This window comes from Salmo salar, chromosome ssa09 (assembly GCF_905237065.1).
Source record: "Salmo salar chromosome ssa09, Ssal_v3.1, whole genome shotgun sequence".
Lineage (NCBI taxonomy): Eukaryota > Metazoa > Chordata > Actinopteri > Salmoniformes > Salmonidae > Salmo > Salmo salar.
Window position 1 is genome coordinate 36,678,445 of NC_059450.1, and position 22,155 is coordinate 36,700,599.

Sequence of the window (22,155 nt, forward strand, 5' to 3'; positions counted from 1 at the left end):
CTCAGTCTGTATCTCAGTCTGTATCTGTCTGTATCTCAGTCTCTATCTCAGTTTGCATCTCAGTCTGTATCTCAGTCTGTATCTCAGTCTGTATCTCAGTCTGCATCTCAGTCTGCATCTCAGTCTGCATCTCAGTCTGCATCTCAGTCTGCATCTCAGCCTGTATCTCAGTCTGTATCTCAGTCTGTACCTCAGTCTGTATCTCAGTCTGTATCTCAGTCTGCATCTCAGTCTGCATCTCAGTCTGCATCTCAGTCTGTATCTCAGTCTGCATCTCAGTCTGCATCTCAGTCTGCATCTCAGTCTGCATCTCAGTCTGTATCTCAGTCTGTATCTCAGTCTGTATCTCAGTCTGCATCTCAGTCTGCTCTCAGTCTGCATCTCAGTCTGTATCTCAGTCTGTATCTCAGTCTGTATCTCAGTCTGTATCTCAGTCTGCATCTCAGTCTGTATCTCAGTCTGTATCTCAGTCTGTATCTCAGCCTGTATCTCAGTCTGTATCTCAGTCTGTATCTCAGTCTGTATCTCAGTCTGTATCTCAGTCTCTCTCTACTGATTCAGCATCTTGTCTGCCTCGGGGTACGTAGGATACTTGATGGTCTCGATCTTCTCCTTCACCTTGTAGGACGGGTAGAGGCCGGTACGGCCCGTCTTGCGGTTGATGCCCTTGGAGTTTCCGTCCCAGTGGTTCCCCGCCACCCCGATCAGGTCGCCGGGCTCCAGGGGGATGTCGTCGGGGCTGCGGGGCTGGTGGGCATACACGGCTAGCTGGTTGTGGGCGTTCTGGCCACCGAAGTAGTAGATGTCATCCAGGGAGTGGAAGTGAGACGAGGCGTCCGGGTGGAGGGTCTGCATGATCTCATATGCCACACGACACACCTGGAGGAACACAACAATCATGACAATTTATAGTTCTGAATACCAGGGAATTCTATTACCTATGTTATCTATATTCTGCATGAAGACCTGCAGGACCACATAGGTCATAGTATGGTCCTTAGTGTTCCCTGATCAGTGGGAGACAGGAAAAACAGTGGATGAGAGTGGAAGAGAAGGTGAGAGGTTAAAGGTCACCTGTGAGGAGAAGGTGCAGACCAGGAAGTTGGTCTGTGACAGGAAGTGAATGTCCAGGATGACTCCTCTCAGTGAATTCTCAGTGTAGCGGTTATGTAGCCCCGCAGACCATGAGATGGAGTTATCACTGATGAACTCATAGTCTGGGTACCTGAGACACACACAGACCGAGGCAGTCAGATATAGACTGCCTAAAGTATCACACAGATATCAACGGGAAGAAGGCAACATGGGAGTGTAATTCATTCTTGTGTCCTTAGTACTTTATCATAACTCTAAACTGATATTGACAAACATCAATTACAGCTTTCCGTCGTACACACAAACATCTCCAAATACATGTCCATAATAGTCATTTAGCAGACACTCTTATCCAGAGACTTACAGTTAGTGCATTCATCTTAAGTTAGGTGAGACAACTTCATATCTCAGTCAAAGTCAGTACATTTATACCACAAGACCTTCCTGCAGACACACACACACACACACACACACACACACACACACACACACACACACACACACTGCCAGTGGCACACACACACACACACACACACACACACACACACACACACACACACACACACACACACACACACACACACACACACACACACACACACACACACACACACACACACACACACTGCCAGTGACACACACACAGCCAGGCATACGTACTTAGCCTTGGCCTCCTTTAGTAGTGCGGGGTCGTCGGTGGCCAGGTAGACTCTCTTCTTGTCCACCAGCATGCGTCTAGCCAGATGTTGGAAGTGGTCTTCTACATGAACCATGTACTCCTCTATAGGGTGGAAGGCTGCCTCTGTCCCCACTTTATCTGTCCGCCGCACATGGACCCTACAGGAGAGAACACACAAAGGAGATGGGTCAGAGGAGTTGGGTTGGGAGAGTCTGTCTGTGTGTGTGTGTGTGTGTGTGTGTGTGTGTGTGTGTGTGTGTGTGTGTGTGTGTGTGTGTGTGTGTGTGTGTGTGTGTGTGTGTGTGTGTGTGTGTGTGTGTGTGTGTGTGTGTGTGTGTGTGTGTGTGTGTGTGTGTCCAAATGTGTGACTGATTATGTGTGAATCAGAGAGCTCCTCTCCTAAAGTGATGGATGATAGAGAGAGTGGGTTGTTTGGAGAGTGGCTGGAGAAAGCATCCCCCTCTCTCACTCAATTTCAATTCAATTTAAGGGGATTTATTGGCATGGGAAACATATGTTTACATTGCCAAAGCAAGTGAAATAGATAATAAACAAAAGTGAAATAAACAATAAAAAATGTACAGTAAACATTACACTCACAAAAGTTACAAAAGAATAAAGAGATGTCAAATGTCATATTATGTATATATACAGTGTTGTAATGATGTGAAAAAAGTTAAAGTACAAAAGGGAAAATAAATAAACATAAATATAGGTTGTATTTACAATGGTGTTTGTTCTTCACTGGTTGCCCTTTTCTTGTGGCACTCACTCTCCCTCCCCCCTCTTTTCCTCCCTCCCTCCCTCCCTCCCTCCCTCCCTCCCTCCCTCCCCTCCCTCCCTCCCTCCCTCTTTTTCTTAATCTCTCTCTGTCTGACTCTCTCCCTCTCTTTACAGGTCTCTCTCTCTATCACACACAGGAATCACAGTGCTAAGAGCAGCGCAGGTCTTTGGAGATCATCTGCCTACTCAGCCACTTCAACTGGCCTCTCAGTTCACACCAGTCTATCTACAGGCTCTATAGAGCTCAGGCATCACAGACTTGGTCCCAATGCTCTTAAATGTCTCCCTCAGTTCAGAATATTTGGATGTATCCATAGCCTTCTGTACAGTAGGGGTACATGTATTTCCACTCCTTACAGTTTGTTACTTCCTGAGAAGGTCTGAGAGGATATCCCACTGCTCACTACAAACCACGGAGACAGACAACCCAGCACTTCACAGCATTCTACCTGCACCCTTCCACCCTCCCTCCCTCTCTCCCTCCCTCCCACAACATAAAGGGAAAAGAGCTGCTTTCACATTTCATTCGCATCACTCAGTGGAGATAGAGAGAGATGGAGAGTATGTGGTGTGTGTGTGTGTGTGTTTGAGTGTGCAGGTGTTTCCCTTGGGAGAGAGATAAGTATATAGAAAGAGAAATAGATAAAGAGAGGGAGAAAAAAGAACGGTGTGTACATACAGGGCATTCGGAAAGTATTTGGGGAGTTTCTCCCATTCTTCTCTGCAGATCCTTTCAAGCTCTGTCAAGTTGGTTGGGGAGCATTGCTGCACAGCTATTTTCAGGTCTCTCCAGAGATGTTCAATCGGGTTCAAGTCCAGGCTCTAGCTGGGCCACTCAAGGACATTCAGAGACTTGTCCTGAAGGCACTCCTGCATTGTCTTGGCTGTGTGCTTAGGGTCATTGCCCTGTTGGAAGGTGAACCTTCGCCCCAGTCTGAGGTCCTGAGCTCTCTGGAGCAGGTTTTCATCAAGGTGTCTATGTAATTTGCTCCATTCACCTTTCCCTCGATCCTGACTAGTCTCCCAGTCTGGCCACTCTACAATAAAGGCCTGATTGGTGGAGCGCTGCAGAGATGGTTGTCCTTCTGGAAGGTTCCAGTGACCATCGGGTTCTTGGGCACCTCCCTGATCAAGGCCCTTCTCCCCTGATTGCTCAGTTTGTCCGGGTGGCGGGCTCTAGAAAGAGTCTTGATTCCAAACTTTTTCCATTTACGAATGATGGAGGTCACTGTGTTCTTGGGGGCTGTGATCTGTGCCTCAACACAATCCTGTCTCTGAGCTCTACGACCTCATTGCTTGGTCTCTGACATACACTGTCCAATCAATTTACTTTACCACAGGTGGACTCCAATCAAGTTGTAGAAACATCTCAAGGATGATCAATGGAAACCGGATGCACCTGAGCTCAACTTTGAGTCTCATAGCAAAGGCTCTGAATACTTATGTAAATAAGCTATTTCCTTTTTTTTTCTTTTTTTTTACATTTGCAAAAAACTCTCAAAACCTGTTTTCACTTTGTCATTATGGGGTATTTTGTGTAGATTGATGAGGAAAACAATTCATTTAATCAATTTTAGAATAAGGCTGTAATGTAACAAAATGTTGAAAAAGGGAAGGGGTCTGAATACTTTCAGAATGCACTGTATGTGTGCTCATGCATGTGTGTGGTAGAGTCCTGCATCGGGTCAGATACCCACGGTTCCCCGCGGGTGAGCCGCAAAAAAAATGAAAACATTATTTCAACCCGTGGGTCGTCTCGCGGTTCAGAACAATTACAATGCGGGTCGGTAACATTTCAAATCAAGATTCAACACTTTTTAAAAACCAAGGAGCTTGTTGTGTTGCATTGTGTTGTGAATTCCATCCTGTCAGCAGAGGCAGACATAAGGCTACCAGCCACGCACACATTTAGAGTGTGGAGCTGGGAACTGTCTCTTACTGTATTCATGTGGTGCTTAGGTTCCCTCTCCACATATGAGAATATTACCAAGTTTACTTTCCCTGGATAGTCTAGCTCATGAAAAAATGGCTGACGTAGGCCTAGAAATAAAAAGAAAGGCTATGATAAGGTAATAGGCTACAACCATCACCGTGGAAACAGGCGCTGCGCGAGTAAAATCCCCAGTTTGGAAGGACAACAACGTGGTAGATGGATATACAGCCGGCACAAAGAACAAGCAGCCTATTTGTTTTTGATTATTCCGTTAATTATCAGTTAATTAGACAATACGCAGACCAGACACAGGCCATATAAAGTGTAAACGGGAGCGGCTGGTTTGAGCAGACTACTAAAGAATATTTTTCAATTCTGGGAATGGTTTATTTAAATTTGAATTAGGCCTAAACTATTTGATTATCTAAACGATATTGAATGTATCGTTTTGTCAGCTATAGGCTTAATTATGTAAGATGGCTATTTTTATTGTTTTAATTTATTTTATTTAACCTATATTTAACTAGACAAGTCAGTTAAGAACAAGTACTTATTTACAATGATGGACTACCAAAAGGCAAAAGATCTCCTGCGGGGCTGGGGCTGGGATTAAAAACACAAATGTAGGACAAAACACATCACAACAAGAGAGACACCACAACACTACATAAAAAGAGACCTAAGACAACATAGCATGGAAGCAACACATGACAACACAGCATGGTAGCAATGCAACACGACAACAACATGGTAGCAACACAACATGGCAGCAGCACAACACGGTAGAAGCACAAAACAGGGTACAAACATTATTAGGCACAGACAACAGCACAAAAGGCAAGAAGGTACAGACAACAACAAATGTCAGTAAGAGTGTCCATGATTGAGTCTTTGAATGAAGAAGGCTATTTTTCATGGCATTGTTTCCTTTCATAATTAATGCAGGGAAGGGGAATAGTAATAATAGCCTAATAATAATAATACTATTAATAGTAATAATAGCCTAACAATAATACTATTAATAGTAATAACAGTAATAATAATGACAATAATAATAACAGTAATAATAACAGTAATAATAACCTTATAATAATAATAGTAGCAATAATAATAGTAATAATAATAACAGTAATAATAATAGTACTAATAATAACAATAAAAATAATAATAGTAATAATAAATGCAATAATAACCAAATAATAATAATAGTAATAACAGTCTAATAGCAACCACAATAATAATAACAGTAATAATAGCAATAATAGTAATAATACTACTACTACATAATAATAGTAATAATACTACATAATAATAATAATAATAATAGGAGCAATAGTAATAATAATACATAATAATAATAATAGTAAAAATCGTAATAATACATAATAATAATAGTAATAATAATAATAGTAATAATAATACATAATAAGAATAGTAATAATAATAATACATAATAATAATAATATATGATAATAATAGCAATAATAATACTTAATAATAGTAGTAATAATAATAACAATAATAATAATATTAATAGTACTAACAGCCTAATAACAATAGTAATAATAACAGTAATAATAACCTAATAATAATAATAGTAATAGTAATAGCAGCCTAATAATAACAATAATAATAATAATAGTAATAATAATACATAATAATAATACAAATAACAACAATAATAGTAATAGTAAGTAATAATAGTAATAATAATAATAATAATACAAAATAATAATAACAATAACAATAGTAATAATAATACATTATAATAATAACAATAATAATAATAAAAGTAATAATAATAGTAATAATAATACATAATAATAATAGTAATAATAATACATAATAATAGTAGTAATAATAATAATAACAATGATAATAATATTAATAGTACTAACAGCCTAATAATAATACTAATAATAATAGTAATAATAACCTAATAATAATAATAGTAATAGCAGCCAAATAATAATACATAATAATAACAATAACAATAGTAATAATAATACATAATAGTAATAATAATACATAATATTAATAGTAATAATAGTCATAATAATAATAGTAATAATAATACATAATATTAATAGTAATAATAGCCTAATAATAATAATAATGGTAACAATAATAGTAATAATAATAGTCATAATAATACAAGTAATAATAATACATATTAGTAATAACAGCATAATAATAATAGCCTTATATTAATAATAGTAATAGTAATAATAATAATACTAGTAGTAATAGTAATAATAATAATAGTAATAATAATAACAATAATAATAACATAAATAATAATATAAATAATAATAATAATAGTAATAATAATAATAGTAATACTAATAGTAGCAATACTCATAATAATAATAACAGTAATAATACAACTACTAATAATAGTAATACTAGTAATAATAATAACAATAATAATAATAATAGTAATAATAAAAAAACAATAACACTACTACTAATAATACTAGTAGCAATAGTAATAATAATAATAGTAGTAGTAATAGTAATAATAGCAATAATAATAATATTAATAATAATAGTAAAAGTAATAATACTAATAATAATAATAATAGCAATAATAATAATACTACTACTACTAATAATAGTAATAATAATAATAGCAATAATAATACTACTACTAATAATAATATTATTAATAATAATAGTAATAATAATAATACTAATATAGTAATAGGAAAAATAATAATATTAATAATAGTAATAGTAATAATAATAATAGTAATAATAGTAATAATAACCTAATAATAATAGTAATAAAGCCTAATATTCTGGAGTCCTAAACACAATTAATTAATAATTTATGTTATATGGCTACTAACGTATCTGCTTTCAGAACAATTTTACGTGCGTAGATCAGGTTGGTGGGGTTGTGGACAGAAATCTGTCCTGATGTCGGGTATTGGGTGGGCCTGGAATTGATGTGGCCGACGTAGGGCGGGTGCGGTGCCAAAAAACAGATCTGTGTAGGACTCTAGTGTGTATTGCGTCCACCTACCCTATGATGGGGTGGCTGAAGCCCAGTTTGGCGGTAGTATCCTGGATCTCTTTCTCCAGCCAGGCCTGGGGCCGGATCAGGTACTTGACCAACTGAGACACCCACCACACGGACGGGTCTCCATGGAGCCGGTGGAGGCGCTGGGCCAGGTCCTCTGGGATAGCCAGGGGCAGGTAGGGGGGCGGGGGTGGAGACTATCAACGATGGGTAACTCTACCACCTGGATGTCTCTGTCGTTAGCCTCACCTGGGGGGGAAAGAGGTAGAGAGGGAGAGGGGGGGTTATAAAGGGTGTAAGGGAAGGTAGAGAGGGAGAGGGAAAGAGACAGCAGGAGAGAGTGAGAGACACAGAGAGAGAGAGAGAGAGAGAGAGAGAGAGAGAGAGAGAGAGAGAGAGGGGGGGAGGAGAAGACAGACAGAGAGAGAGAGGGGGGGGTGGGGAGACAGAGAGATAGCGAGAGGGTTGGGGGAGACAGAGAGAGAGAGAGAGGGGGAGGAGAAGACAGACAGAGAGAGAGAGAGGGGGGTGGGGAGACAGAGAGAGAGAGGGGGGGGAGACAGAGAGAGAGAGGGGGGGTGGGGAGACAGAGAGAGAGCGAGAGGGTTGGGGGAGACAGAGAGAGAGAGAGAGAGGGGGGGATGGGGAGACAGAGAGTGAGAGGGGTGTGGGGGAGTCAGAGAGAGAGGGATGGGAAGACGGAGAGAGAGGGGGTTGGGGAAGACAGAGAGAGAGAGGGGGGGGTGGGGGAGACGGAGAGAGAGAGAGAGAGAGAGAGCAGAACACAGGGAGAAGAAGTGTTCCACTTCACCACAATGTTTTGATTTACAATATTAACATCATTAAAATAATAATAATCAATATTTTCAATGGGACAACATTAATAACAATAATCAAGGGTAAAAATACATTGAAAAATAACAATAAGCATAGAGGACATTTGCAGGTTGATTGGTCTGTCAGACACTGTCCCTCATCTTATGGCAGGCAGTAATGTAGTGTGCTGCCAACACACAGCTCTCTGCGTCCTCCCCCAACAGGACGGGTAGCCTATCCTCATCAGAGAGGTCTTTGAAACCTTGAATAAGGGTTACATTTTTTTTAAACATTTTGTCAGGAAATGCAGCTCTGTCTCGGCTTCTGCTGTGGTTCTATCCATCTCTCCTCTCCCAGTTCAGTTGGCATGGAAACGTATGTTTACATTGCCAAAGCAAGTGAAATAGATAATAAACAATAAAAATTAACAGTAAACATTTCACTCATAAAAGTTCCAAAATAATAAACACATTTCAAATGTCATATGTGGAAATAGTTAAAGTACAAAAGGGAAAATAAATAAACATAAATATAGGTTGTATTTACTATGAAGTTTGTTCTTCACTGGTTTCTCTTTTCTTCTGGCAACAGGTCACAAATCTTGCTGTTGTGAGCCAGCAGCATACCACCCTGCATCCCACTGGTGGGTTGCTTCTGAAGTTAAGCAGGATTGGTCCTGGTCAGTCCCTGGATGGGAGACCAGATGCTACTGGAAGTGGTGTTGGAGGGCCAGTAGGAGGCACCCTTTCCCCTGGTCTATAAATAATATTCTAATACCCCAGGGTAGTGATTGGGGACATTCCCCTGTGAATGGTGCTGTCTTTCAGATGACATGTTAAACAGGTGTCCTGACTCTCTGTGGTCACCAAAGATCCCATGGCACTTGTTGTAAGAGTAGGGATGTAAAGCCCAGTGTCCAGACTAAATTCCCAATCTGGCCTGCATGGCACCTAATCCTCCACAGTTTACAATTAGCTCACTGATCCCTCTCCCCTGTAACTATTCCCCAGGTTGTTGCTGTAAATGAGAATGTGTTTTCAATCAAGTTACCTGGTAAAATGGCACACTGTGGTATTTCACCCAATAGATATGGGAGTTTATCTAAATTGAGTCTGTTATTGAATTCTTTGCGGGTCTGTGTAATCTGAGGGACATATGTCTCTCTAATATGGTTATACATTTGGTAAGTGGTTAGGAAATGCAGCTCAGTTTCCACCTCATTTTGTGGGCATTGTGCACACTGAGTCTGTACATAGTAAAAGCTTTCCTTAAGTTTGGGTCAGTCACAGTGGTCAGGTATTCTGCCACTGTCTACTCTCTGTTCAGGGCCAAATGGCATTCTAGTTTGCTCAGTTTTTTTTCTTCATGTTTTTCTAATTTATCAAGTAATTATATTTTTGTTTTCTCATGATTTGATTGGGTCTAATTGTGTTGCTGTCCTGGGGCTCTGTGGGGTCTGCTTGTATTTGTGAACAGAGCCCCAGGACCAGCTTGCTTATTGGGACTGTTCTCCAGGTTCATCTCTCTGCAGGTTATGGCTTTTTTATGGAAGGTTTAGGAATCACTCCATTTCAGGTGGTTGTAGAATTTAACGTCTCTTTTCTGGATTTTTATAATTAGCGGGTATCGGCCTAATTTGGCTCTGCATGCATTATTCGGTGTTTTACGTTGTACACAGAGGACATTTTTGCAGAATTCTGCATGCAGAGTCTCAATTTGGTGTTTGTCCCATTTTGTGAATTCTTGGTTGGTGAGCGAACCCCAGACCTCACAACCATAAAAGGCAATGGGTTCTATACTGATTCAAGTATTTTTAGCCAGATCTTAATTGGTATGTCAAATGTTATGTTGCTTTTGATGCCATAGAAGGCCCTTCTTACCTTGTCTCTCATACCTCTCTGATCGTTCACAGCTTTGTGGAAGTTACCTGTTGCGCTGATGTTTAGGCCAAGGTATGAATAGTTTGTGTGCTCTAGGGCAATGTTTACTAGATGGAATTTGTATTTCTTGTTCCGGCAACTGGACCTTTTTTGGAGGACCATTATTTCTGTCTTACTGAGATTTACTGTCAAGGTCCAGGTCTGACAGAATCTGTGCAGAAGATCTAGGTGCTGCTGTAGGCCCTCCTTGGATGGGGACAGACGCACCAGCTCATCAGCAAACAGTAAACATTTGACTTCAGATTCTAGTAGGGTGAGGCCGGGTGCTGCAGACTGTTTTAGTGACCTTGCCAATTCGTTGATATATATGTTGAAGAGGGTGGGGCTTAAGCTGCATCCCTGTCTCACCCCACGGCACTGTGGAAAGAAATAGGTGTTTTTTGCCCATTTTAACTGCACACTTGTTGTTTGTGTTGATTGGATTTTATAATGTCGTATGTTTTCCCTCAACACCACTTTCCATCAATTTCTAAAGCAGACCCTCACGCCAAATTGCGTCCCGTGTGGCTCAGTTGGTAGAGCATGGTGTTTGCAACGCCAGGGTTGTGGATTCGATTGCCACGGGGGGCCAGTACGGAAAAGAAAAATGTATGAAATGTATGCATTCACTACTGTAAGTCGCTCTGGATAAGAGTGTCTGCTAAATGACAAAAAATGTAAAGAAAAGCTTTTTTGAAATCAACAAAGCATGAGTAGACATTGCCTTTGTTTTGGTTTGTTTATTTGTCAGTTAGTGTGTGCAGGGTGAACACATGGTCTGTCGTGCGGTAATTTGGTAAAAAGTTAATTTGATGTTTGCTCTGTACATGTTTTCACTGAGGAAATGTACAAGTTTTCTGTTAATGTCAATGCAGAGGATTTTCTCAAGGTTGCTGTTGACGCATATCCCACGGTAGTTACTGGGGTCAAATTTGTTTCCACTTTTGTGGATTGGGGTGATCAGTCTTTAGTTCCAAATATTGTGGAAGATGCCAGAGCTAAGGATGATGTTAAAGAGTTTAAGTGTAGCTAATTGGAATTTGTGGTCTGTATATTTTATCATTTCATTTAGGATACCATCAACACTACAGGCTTTTTTGGGTTGGAGGGTTTGTATTTTGTCCTGAAGTTCATTCAATGTAATTGGAGAATCCAGTGGGTTCTGTTAGTCTTTAATAGTTGATTCTAAGATTTATATTTGATCACGTATATGTTTTTGCTGTTTGTTCTTTGTTATAGGGCCAAAAAGATTGGAGAAGTGGTTTATCCATACATCTCCGTATTAGATAGATAACTCTTCGTGTTGTTTGTTTAGTGTTTTCCAATTTTCTGAGAAGTGGTCAGAGGCTATGGATTCTTCAATTACATTGAGCTGATTTCTGACGTATTTCTGCATTATTTTAGTGATTCACCATCGTGAAAGCATAGTCTCAGGTTTTCTGGGTCTTTATGTTTTTGTTTATATAGGTTTCTGAATTTCTTTCTCAGGTTCTTGCATTCTTCATCAAATCATTTGTCATTGTTTTAAATGTTCTTGGGTTTTCTGCTTGAATACTTTTGCTTTGATAGGGATGCTGGGAGGTCAAATATACTGTTTAGGTTTTCTACTGCCAAGTTTACACCTTCACTATTACATTGAAACGTTTCGTCCAGGAAGTAGTCTAAAAGGGATTACATTTTTTGTTGCCTAATCTGTTTTTTGGTAGGTTTCTGTCTCTCCTCTCCACTGCTCTAGACTACCACTGCTGCTGGCTGGTTCTGCCTGTATCCCCTAGGACAGTGGTTCCCAACCTTTTTCGGTTAGTGTACCACCATCTGAATTTTGCTTTGCCAGTAAAGTACCCCCTCATGTGCATTTTACCAATAGGCCTATGATCTCATGAGTCTTCTAAAGTACCCCCTGTGGATAGGCCAAGTACCCCCAGGGGTCCTAGTACCCCTGGTTGGGAACAAATGCCCTCGGACACCCTGTTTTCCAGTTCTTATTATTTAAACACCACACCACGTTCAAACATACAGTATCTGGAATAACTAGTTTCAGTCTTTATCCATTTAACCATTCTTAAACCAGACAGATAAATACATCTGTTCTCATTACTAACAAGTAAGCCCGGTCGAGAAGCTTCAAAGGATACTGAACAATACAATTACAAACAATCCAAGTAGATATAGTTACAGTGGAAACAATGAAAGTTCCAATACAGCCATGGGCGTTGGGTGTACAAGTACAACAGCTGAAAGCAGATAGATAACACAGTCACACCTGCAGCGCTGCTAGTGGTGGAAATCACTATGACTAAGCCTGTTCCCAGGTGTTAATGACTCTTCTATATCCTGAAGAGCCCTTCTATATCCTAAAGAGTAAATGGCTAGTTAAAGACTGATTGTACTCCTTGACCCTCCTTCTCTGAGCAGGAGTGCTGATGACACATTCTGACAGAGTGTCCAAGAACAGGCCCCAAGAACAGTTTTACTTCACATTTATCAAGTCAATGAAATATGAATGAATTACTTTTACAATGGGACATCCCCACGGAGGGAAGAAAGAGCGAGAGGGTTATAGAGAGAGAAGAGAGGGATGGAGAGAAGACAAGAGAATGTCTGCTTTCTTTTTCATAAAAAAGAACAAATGAAAAGAAGAAATGTCACTTTGAATGAACTGGAATATTTCACCAAACAAAACCATTAAAGACAGTCAAAGCTCTAATCACCATTTTAATCACCATTTTGTGTCACGCCCTGATCTGTGTCACCTGTCCTTATGCTTGTCTTTACCCCTCTGAAGGTGTTGCCCATCTTCCACATTATCCCCTGGGTACTTAAACCTGTGTTTTCTGTCTGTCTGTGCCAGTTCATTTTGTTCAACAAACCTACCAGCATTTTTCCTGTTGCTCCTGTCTTATGCTGTCCCCAGTCCACCTGGCCGTGCTGCTGCTCCAGTTTCAACTGTTCTGCCTGTGGCTATGGAACCCTGACCTGTTCACCGGACGTGCTACCTGTCCCAGATCTGCTGTTTCAACTCTCTAGAGACAGCAGGAGTAGTAGAGATACTCTCAATGATCGGCTATGAAAAGCCAACTGACATTTACTCTTGAGGTGCTGACTTGTTGCACCCTCGACAACTACTGCGATTATTATTATTTGACCATGCTGGTCATTTACGAACATTTGAACATCTTGGCTATGTTCTGTTATAACCTCCACCCGGCACAGCCAGAAGAGGACTGGCCACCCCTCATAGCCTGGTTCCTCTCTAGGTTTCTTCCTAGGTTTTGGTCTTTCTAGGGAGTTTTTCCTAGCCACCGTGCTCCTACACCTGCATTGCTTGCTGTTTGGGGTTTTAGGCTGGGTTTCTGTACATCACTTTGAGATATCAGCTGATGTATGAAGGGCTATATAAATACATTTGATTTGATTTGATTTGTCTATAATTCCTGTTTTCTAGTTTTCCCGGTTTTGACCTTTATGCCTGCCCTGACCTTTAGTCTGCCTGCCGTCCTGTACCTTTGCCCCACTACTCTGGATTTACCGACCTCTGCCTGACCTGACCCTGAGCCTGCCCGCCATCCTGTACCTTGGCCTGCCCGTATTCAATTTAATAAACTTTTGTTACTTCGACACTGTCTGCACCTGGGTCTTACCTTCAAACCTGATAATTTTCCAATTTAAAACAAAAGATAAATAATTCATTCATCAACAAAATTACATTTACAGAGAAACTAAGAAACAAATAAAGAGGGCATGTGAATATCAGAGTGTGCAGAATTTAAATCATGCCTTGGAATAAATATTAAAAGTTTTTTTAAATGATTATTTAGTAAATTCCCCAGCCTGGATGACATATCCCTGCTGTCAGATTTCCACATTGCGACTGGTGGGCCTCTCTCACTCTCTCAAGCGTAAAAGAGAGCAGAGGCAGACTCAAAGCAGTACAATACTCATCATCAATCTCCCTGTACCATAAATGATGAACCAGATGTATAATGTCATTCTGTTACTTGGTACCCTGTGCTCTGTGTGAAGTATGTTACCATGGACACGACCCCCTCATCAAAGCTCACGGTCTACTCACCTGACCAGTGTCCGGTGGTGACCCCGGTGCGGTCGGTGCACGTCTGACTAACTGGGAGGAAGACAGTCTCCCAGCCGCCCATGGCGTAGCGCCAGTTCTGGGACTCCAGGATGAGGGTACGCTGGGTGCCGTATGCGATCATGAAGCAGTAGACCACGTGGTGCAGCTGGCAGCCGTAGCCACAGCCTTTGTTGATGTTACACACCAGCTTCCTGGCCTTGGAGCAGTCCTGGGGGTTCTGGAGGAGAGAGGGGAGGAGAAGGGGAGAGACGAGGTACAGTTGTTACAACACAGGGAGACCTGAGGTGCCTTGTTACCTAATGTTATGGTGAAGATGAAAGAGTCGAGGCACTGTCACACATTTCAGAGCCAAAAGTGTATTTCAGAGTGCCGGATCTTTTATTATAGAGACCATAGAGAGACAGACGGACAGACAGACACATTGTCCCAGAAATAAGGATTTGAGCCCATTGACTACAACTTAATACTTCAAACCAGTGTGTCTGTTTTTTCTGTTCTGTTACTCTAGTCCGTCAGTCCTGCAGGAGGGGAGGGAGTCAGGGAGGGTCTGAAGACAGAATCCATTAACGTGATGTTCTTAACTCATCTCCTGATCCTACTAATCAGGTTTACAACATGTTAACTAAGATCTAGGATTAGAGCTCTGAGACTGTAGGGGCTGGGGGGTGTGTGTCTGTCATCATTGTATATGCACTACTACAAAAGTTTTAGAACACCTACTCATTCAAGCATTCCAGGTGAAACTTGTTGACAGAATGCCAAGAGTGTGCTATTTTGAAGTGTGTGGCTATTTTGAAGAATCTAAAATCTAAAATATACTTTTTTGGTTATATGTGTTATTTCATAGTTTTGATGTCTTCACTACTATTCTACAATGTAGAAAATAGTAAAAATTAAGAAAAACCCTGGAATGAGTAGGTGTGTCCAAACTTTGGACTGGTACTGTATGTATCCATACGCCTTTGCTTTGACAGTCCAAATTGAGCTCAGGAGCATCCAATTTCCTTTCATCATCCTTCAGATGTCACTACAACTTGATTGGAGCCCACCTGTTGCCAATTCAAATGTTTGGACATGATTTAGAAAGAAACACACCTGTCTATATAAGGTCCCAGTTGACAGTGCATGTCAGAGCAAACTATACCATGAAGTCAAAGGAACTGTTCTTAGATCTCAGAGATAGAACTGTGATGAGGCATATATCTGGGGAAGGGTATAAAACTATTTCTAGAGTGTTGAAAGTTTCCAAGAGCACAGTGGTCTTCAAAAAAGATGGAACTAACCAGACTACTCCTAGAGCAGGCCGTCCAATCAAACTGAGCAACCTTGGTCAGGGAGATGACCATGAACCCAATGACCACTCTGACAGAACTACAGACTCCCTTGGCTGTCTCTACAGTACTTCCCAAATCTCGGCTTTATGGTAGGGTGGCCAGATGGAAGCCACTCCTGAGAAAAAGGCACATGGCAGCACGCCTGGAGATTTCAAAAAGAAACGTGAAAGACTCTGAGAGCATAAGGCAAATGATTCTGTGGTCTGATGAGACAAAAATATAACTCTTTGGCCTGAATGCAAAGCGCTATGTCTGGAGAAAACCAGGCACAGCTCATCACCCGTCTAACACCATCCCAACTGTGAAGCATGGTGGTGGCAGCATCATGCTACGGGGATGCTTTTCAGCAGCAGGGACTGGAATACAGTTACTTGGTCAATCAGGAACATTCTCTGCCTTTGTGTTTTAAGTTATTGCTGCTGAAAGGTGAATTCCTCTCCCAGTCTCTGGTGTAAAGCAGACTGAAGCACGTTTTCCTCTAGGATTTTGCCTGTGCTTAGCTCCATCCTGTTTCATTTCATCCTGAAAAACTCCCCAGTATTTGCCGATGTCAAGCATACCCATACCACGATACAGCTATCACCATTCTTGAAAATAAGGAGGCAGTTACTCAGTGATGTGTTGTGTTGGATTTGACCTAAACATACAGTAATGCTTTGCACTTAGGCACAAAAGTATATTCCTTCGTTGTGTTTTTTGCAGTATTACTTTAGTTCCTTGTTGCATACAAGATGCATGTTTAGGAATATTCTGTATATTTGTATTCTTCTTTTCAACTTGATTTGATTTTGTGTGTGTTTGTGACTGGAGGAGGGTGGGGTGGAGGGGGGGTATGGAAAGGTCAACCATCAGTCACTGGCAGCTGATAGGAGATGTATGGTGGGGACTGGGGATCTGGGAGAGAAAGAAAAATAGAGGGAGCGATTGTGTGTGTGTATAGAGTATATAAGGGGTAGAGCAGCAGAGGGATCGCCCCCTTCCATTGACTGGTGATGGATAGCTGAGGTAAGAACAGAGAGACAGGCAATATCACTGCTCCTCCATCACACACAGCCAATATGCTATCAGACCAACACACACACACACACACACACACACACACACACACACACACACACACACACACACACACACACACACACACACACACACACACACACACACACACACACACACACATCAAGTGAATCACTAGCTAGTTAACATTAATAGCACAGAGGGATTCATTATTTCTCATTAACAACCTCTACTTTGCTCTCAGCATTCCTCATCAATTAGGGCCCTGTGTTTTGGGATATCATGTCACATGACCTAGATTTTAACCTTTATTTGAAGCCTTTTCCAGAAATGACAATTACACCTCAAATAAAAGCATTTGTCTGAGGATGGTGCTGGATCATCTGACATAAAAAGAAAAGGGGACAGTTTGATGATCGTGCAAAACGTATCATTAACTAGCCTAGCCACATGCACACACACTCCTTTTCACGCACACACACACATACTCCCATGCACGCACACAGACACACACACACACACACACACACACACACACACACACACACACACACACACACACACTCCCATGTACACACACACACTCCCATTCACGCACACATTAACACACACACACACACACACACACACACACACACACACACACACACACACACACACACACACACACACACACACACACACACACACACATGTACACTCCCACACAGACATACACATGTACACTCCCATGCACACACACACTCCCATTCACGCACACATACACACACACACACACACACACACACACACACATACACACATACACTCCCATGCACACACACACACTCCCATTCATGCACACACACGCACGCACGCAAGCACGCACACACACACACACACACACACACACACACACACACCCATTCATGCACACATATACACACACACACACACACACACACACACACACACACACACACACACACACACACACACACACACACACACACACACACACACACACACTACCATGCACACACACACACACACACTCCCATTCACGCATACATACACACACACACAGACACACACACACACACACACACACACACACACACACACACACACACACGCACACATGCACACACACAACACGTGCATTTTCTATGATATAACACAGTTTGAGTTGGCACTCTTGTGTTATATACGGAAAAGATAGTTGCATAACCTAGCTAGCTCAGCTCCTTCACAAGACACAAAGCAGGTTCAAAGGTTCTCAATATGGTTACACTGGTGAGTGATATGTTGTCATGAAGCCTGGCAACAACAACATAATGACAAGTGTGTCAGGAGGGAGAGAAACATCTTGCAGATATTAACCTAACTCACAGGGAAGCGACAATCACATCCCACCATAAGCTGTCTGAATCCTGTTACACACCGACAGAGGGGAGATTAGTGTGTTACTGAGAGGGGTATATGTGTACCAGTGACAGAGAGGAGCTCTGGTCCTGTATGGCTCAGTTGGTAGAGCATGGTGCTTGCAAAGCCAGAACTAGGGGTTCGATTCCCAGGGCCACCAAAAAGTAAAAATGTATGCACGCATGACCGTAAGTTGCTTTGGATAAAAGCGTCTGCTAAATGGCATTTCCTCTACCTGCATCTCCATACTGGCCTACTCAGCACACATACTACATACTACAGACCATCATTACTGTGACAGAAGTTGATTCATTGATCAGCTAAAGTTAAGAAAACACAAGTGTGAGAATATAGACCAACCAAAATGCACACATGGAACATGTGGGATATCTCCACATGGATCCTAACCAGCCTCTGGTGTTGGCTAAAAGGCTTCCATGTGTTGAACTGTGTTGTAGACACAACTGTTGGTATGGTGCTGTGTGTTGTAGACATAACTGTTGCTATGGTACTAGGTGTTGAACTGTGTTGTAGACATAACTGTTGGTATGGTACTAGGTGTTGAACTGTGTTGTAGACATAACTGTTGGTGTTGAACTGTGTTGTAGACATACAGTAACTTTACCTGGAGGTATGTGATCCTATTCTGTACCATGTCAGACAGATCCTTGGCCTCCTTCTCTCTCCAGTCTCCTGCTCCATCAGCCTGGCTCAGGTAGTGCAGGTCAGTCATGATCGACCTGGGGTCACACACACAGACACACACAGTACATTAACACAGGGTTAGAGGTCACAACATTATAAGGCTTCCAAGGTGCATTATGTAACATATGTTATCCATGTGTGTTCTGGTGCGGCCTCAACTGGTACGACCCAGAAAAACTTGCCCCAAACCGAGTGAGATGGAGGACATTCATCAAGGGCCTATGCTCCTTATAGAAGTCTAAGGCTTAAGTGTGTGTGTGTGTGTGTACAGTACCTCTGCTGGTGTCCCAACTCCTGCAGCAGTGTGTCGATGTGTTTCTGCAGGTCTCCCTGCTCCATGTGACCCAGCTTCTTGACCTCACTGCGGACAAAGTACCAGATCTCCTTCACCCCGTTCTCTATCTTCCTCCGCAGCTCCTCCTGGTTCCTACCTGGCCCTGGGAATAACAAAATAAACACGGTCACTCACAGGAGGGAAATGTATGTTTTTTTCAAACATCTTTATGATTAAATGGAATGAATTTCGGGAAAAAACAAGATAATGCACACACACACTCAGCTGAGATTTTCTGTAGCCCCTTAGACACAGATCCTGGATCAGCTAAACACACAGGACCTCACACCACACACAGTCAGCTGATCTCTTGAGCAAGGCACTTAACCTCAGACCTGCTCCAGGGGCGCTGCTCTGCCGCTGAGCTTGTGCTGTTTACAGACTCTTGGGTGACTCAGTGAAAAGAAACATATCCATTTCGATGGACAATAAAGTTTGCCCTTAGAGACAGATCCAGGATTAACATACCCTCACCCTTAAGCCTTAAAAGGGAAAGTGCAAACTGTCCTTAGATCAGTCTCTGACCTGGGCCCACTTCTTCCTACTTCATTACACATCATGGAAATGGTGTCACAGACAAATAAGTGTCACAGCGGTTAAGTTAAGGACATTCTAGTACTACAAGGTCAGAGTCATATTACTAATATAGAACTGACCTGCTATTGTTTCTACAGGACAAGTAGCCTAAAGTAGCCTTTAAAGCATTGTTATATTGTTTATACGGGACAAGTAGCCTAAAGTAGCCTTTAAAGCATTGTTATATTGTTTATACGGGACAAGTAGCCTAAAGTAGCCTTTAAAGCATTGTTATATTGTTTATACGGGACAAGTAGCCTAAAGTTGCCTTTAAAGCATTGTTATATTGTTTATATGGGACAAGTAGCCTAAAGTAGCCTTTAAAGCATTGTTATATTGTTTATACGGGACAAGTAACCTAAAGTAGCCTTTAAGGCATTGTTATATTGTTTATACGGGACAAGTAACCTAAAGTAGCCTTTAAGGCATTGTTATATTGTTTATACGGGACAAGTAGCGTCAGGTAGCCTTAAATCAATGTTATATTGTTTATACGGGACAAGTAGCCTAAAGTAGCCTTTAAAGCATTGTTACATTGTTTCTACGGGACAAGTAGCCTAAATTAGCCTTTAAAGCATTGTTATATTGTTTATACGGGACAAGTAGCCTCAGGTAGACTTTAAAGCATTGTTATATTGTTTATACGGAACAAGTAGCCTAAAGTAGGCTTTAAAGCATTGTTATATTGTTTATATGGGACAAGTAGCCTAAAGTAGCCTTTAAAGCATTGTTATGTTGTTTATATGGGACAAGTAGCCTAAAGTAGGCTTTAAAGCATTGTTATATTGTTTATAAGGGACAAGTAGCCTAAAGTAGCCTTTAAAGCATTGTTATATTGTTTATATGGGACAAGTAGCCTAAAGTAGGCTTTAAAGCATTGTTATGTTGTTTATATGGGACAAGTAGCCTAAAGTAGGCTTTAAAGCATTGTTATATTGTTTATAAAGGACAAGTAGCCTAAAGTAGCCTTTAAAGCATTGTTATATTGTTTATAAGGGACAAGTAGCCTCAGGTAGCCTTTAAAGCATTGTTATATTGTTTATAAGGGACAAGTAGCCTCAGGTAGCCTTTAAAGCATTGTTATATTGTTTATAAGGGACAAGTAGCCTCAGGTAGCCTTTAAAGCATTGTTATATTGTTTATAAGGGACAAGTAGCCTCAGGTAGTCTTTAAAGCATTGTTATAGTACCACTTAATACCATCGATCACCACAGGTGTTCGGCGAGCAGGTGTCTACATTATTTTGGTCATGTAGTGGACATAGTTCAACACCTGATTGCGGGTAAGCCCATCCTATATCTGTGCCTATGGGCAACTCCACTTAAGCTTTAACCCAATATGTGTGTGTGTGTGTGTGTGTGTGTGTGTGTGTGTGTGTGTGTGTGTGTGTGTGTGTGTGTGTGTGTGTGTGTGTGTGTGTGTGTGTGTGTGTGTGTGTGTGTGTGTGTGTGTGTGTCTCACCGTCTCCAGGCAGGCTACGATAGGAGTTGATCTGTTCTTTAGCTCTGATCAGCTGTTCCTCCAGGGTCCGCAGTCTCCCTGCGCTCACCACCTGGCCCCCGTCAGACTGACCATCTGGTAACCTACAGTATATGGAGAGAGGAGGGGTCAGAGGTCAGTCTCCCTGCGCTCACCACCTGGCCCCCGTCAGACTGACCATCTGGTAACCTACAGTATATGGAGAGAGGAGGGGTCAGAGGTCAGTCTCCCTGCGCTCACCACCTGGCCCCCGTCAGACTGACCATCTGGTAACCTACAGTATATGGAGAGAGGAGGGGTCAGAGGTCAGTCTCCCTGCGCTCACCACCTGGCCCCCGTCAGACTGACCATCTGGTAACCTACAGTATATGGAGAGAGGAGGGGTCAGAGGTCAGTCTCCCTGCGCTCACCACCTGGCCCCCGTCAGACTGACCATCTGGTAACCTACAGTATATGGAGAGAGGAGAGGTCAGAGGTCAGTCTCCCTGCGCTCACCACCTGGCCCCCGTCAGACTGACCATCTGGTAACCTACAGTATATGGAGAGAGGAGAGGTCAGAGGTCAGTCTCCCTGCGCTCACCACCTGGCCCCCGTCAGACTGACCATCTGGTAACCTACAGTATATGGAGAGAGGAGGGGTCAGAGGTCAGTCTCCCTGCGCTCACCACCTGGCCCCCGTCAGACTGACCATCTGGTACCCTACAGTATATGGAGAGAGGAGGGGTCAGAGGTCAGTCTCCCTGCGCTCACCACCTGGCCCCCGTCAGACTGACCATCTGGTAACCTACAGTATATGGAGAGAGGAGAGGTCAGAGGTCAGTCTCCCTGCGCTCACCACCTGGCCCCCGTCAGACTGACCATCTGGTAACCTACAGTATATGGAGAGAGGAGAGGTCAGAGGTCAGTCTCCCTGCGCTCACCACCTGGCCCCCGTCAGACTGACCATCTGGTAACCTACAGTAT

General features: G+C 42.0%; 1 protein-coding gene across 1 annotated transcript in view; it reads right to left on the bottom strand.

Moving 5' to 3' along the window:
* Positions 1-435: 435 nt before the first annotated feature.
* The window catches only part of fut8a (fucosyltransferase 8a (alpha (1,6) fucosyltransferase)), a 191,706-nt gene continuing 169,986 nt past the window's right edge, over positions 436-22,155 (bottom strand). Inside the window, 9 exon segments of the mRNA XM_045723619.1 lie at positions 436-879; positions 1,075-1,225; positions 1,756-1,932; positions 7,519-7,702; positions 7,705-7,764; positions 14,323-14,560; positions 18,724-18,838; positions 19,078-19,240; positions 21,175-21,296. Of these exon segments, the coding sequence (XP_045579575.1) occupies positions 550-879; positions 1,075-1,225; positions 1,756-1,932; positions 7,519-7,702; positions 7,705-7,764; positions 14,323-14,560; positions 18,724-18,838; positions 19,078-19,240; positions 21,175-21,296 (1,540 nt within the window). The 3' untranslated portion in view covers positions 436-549.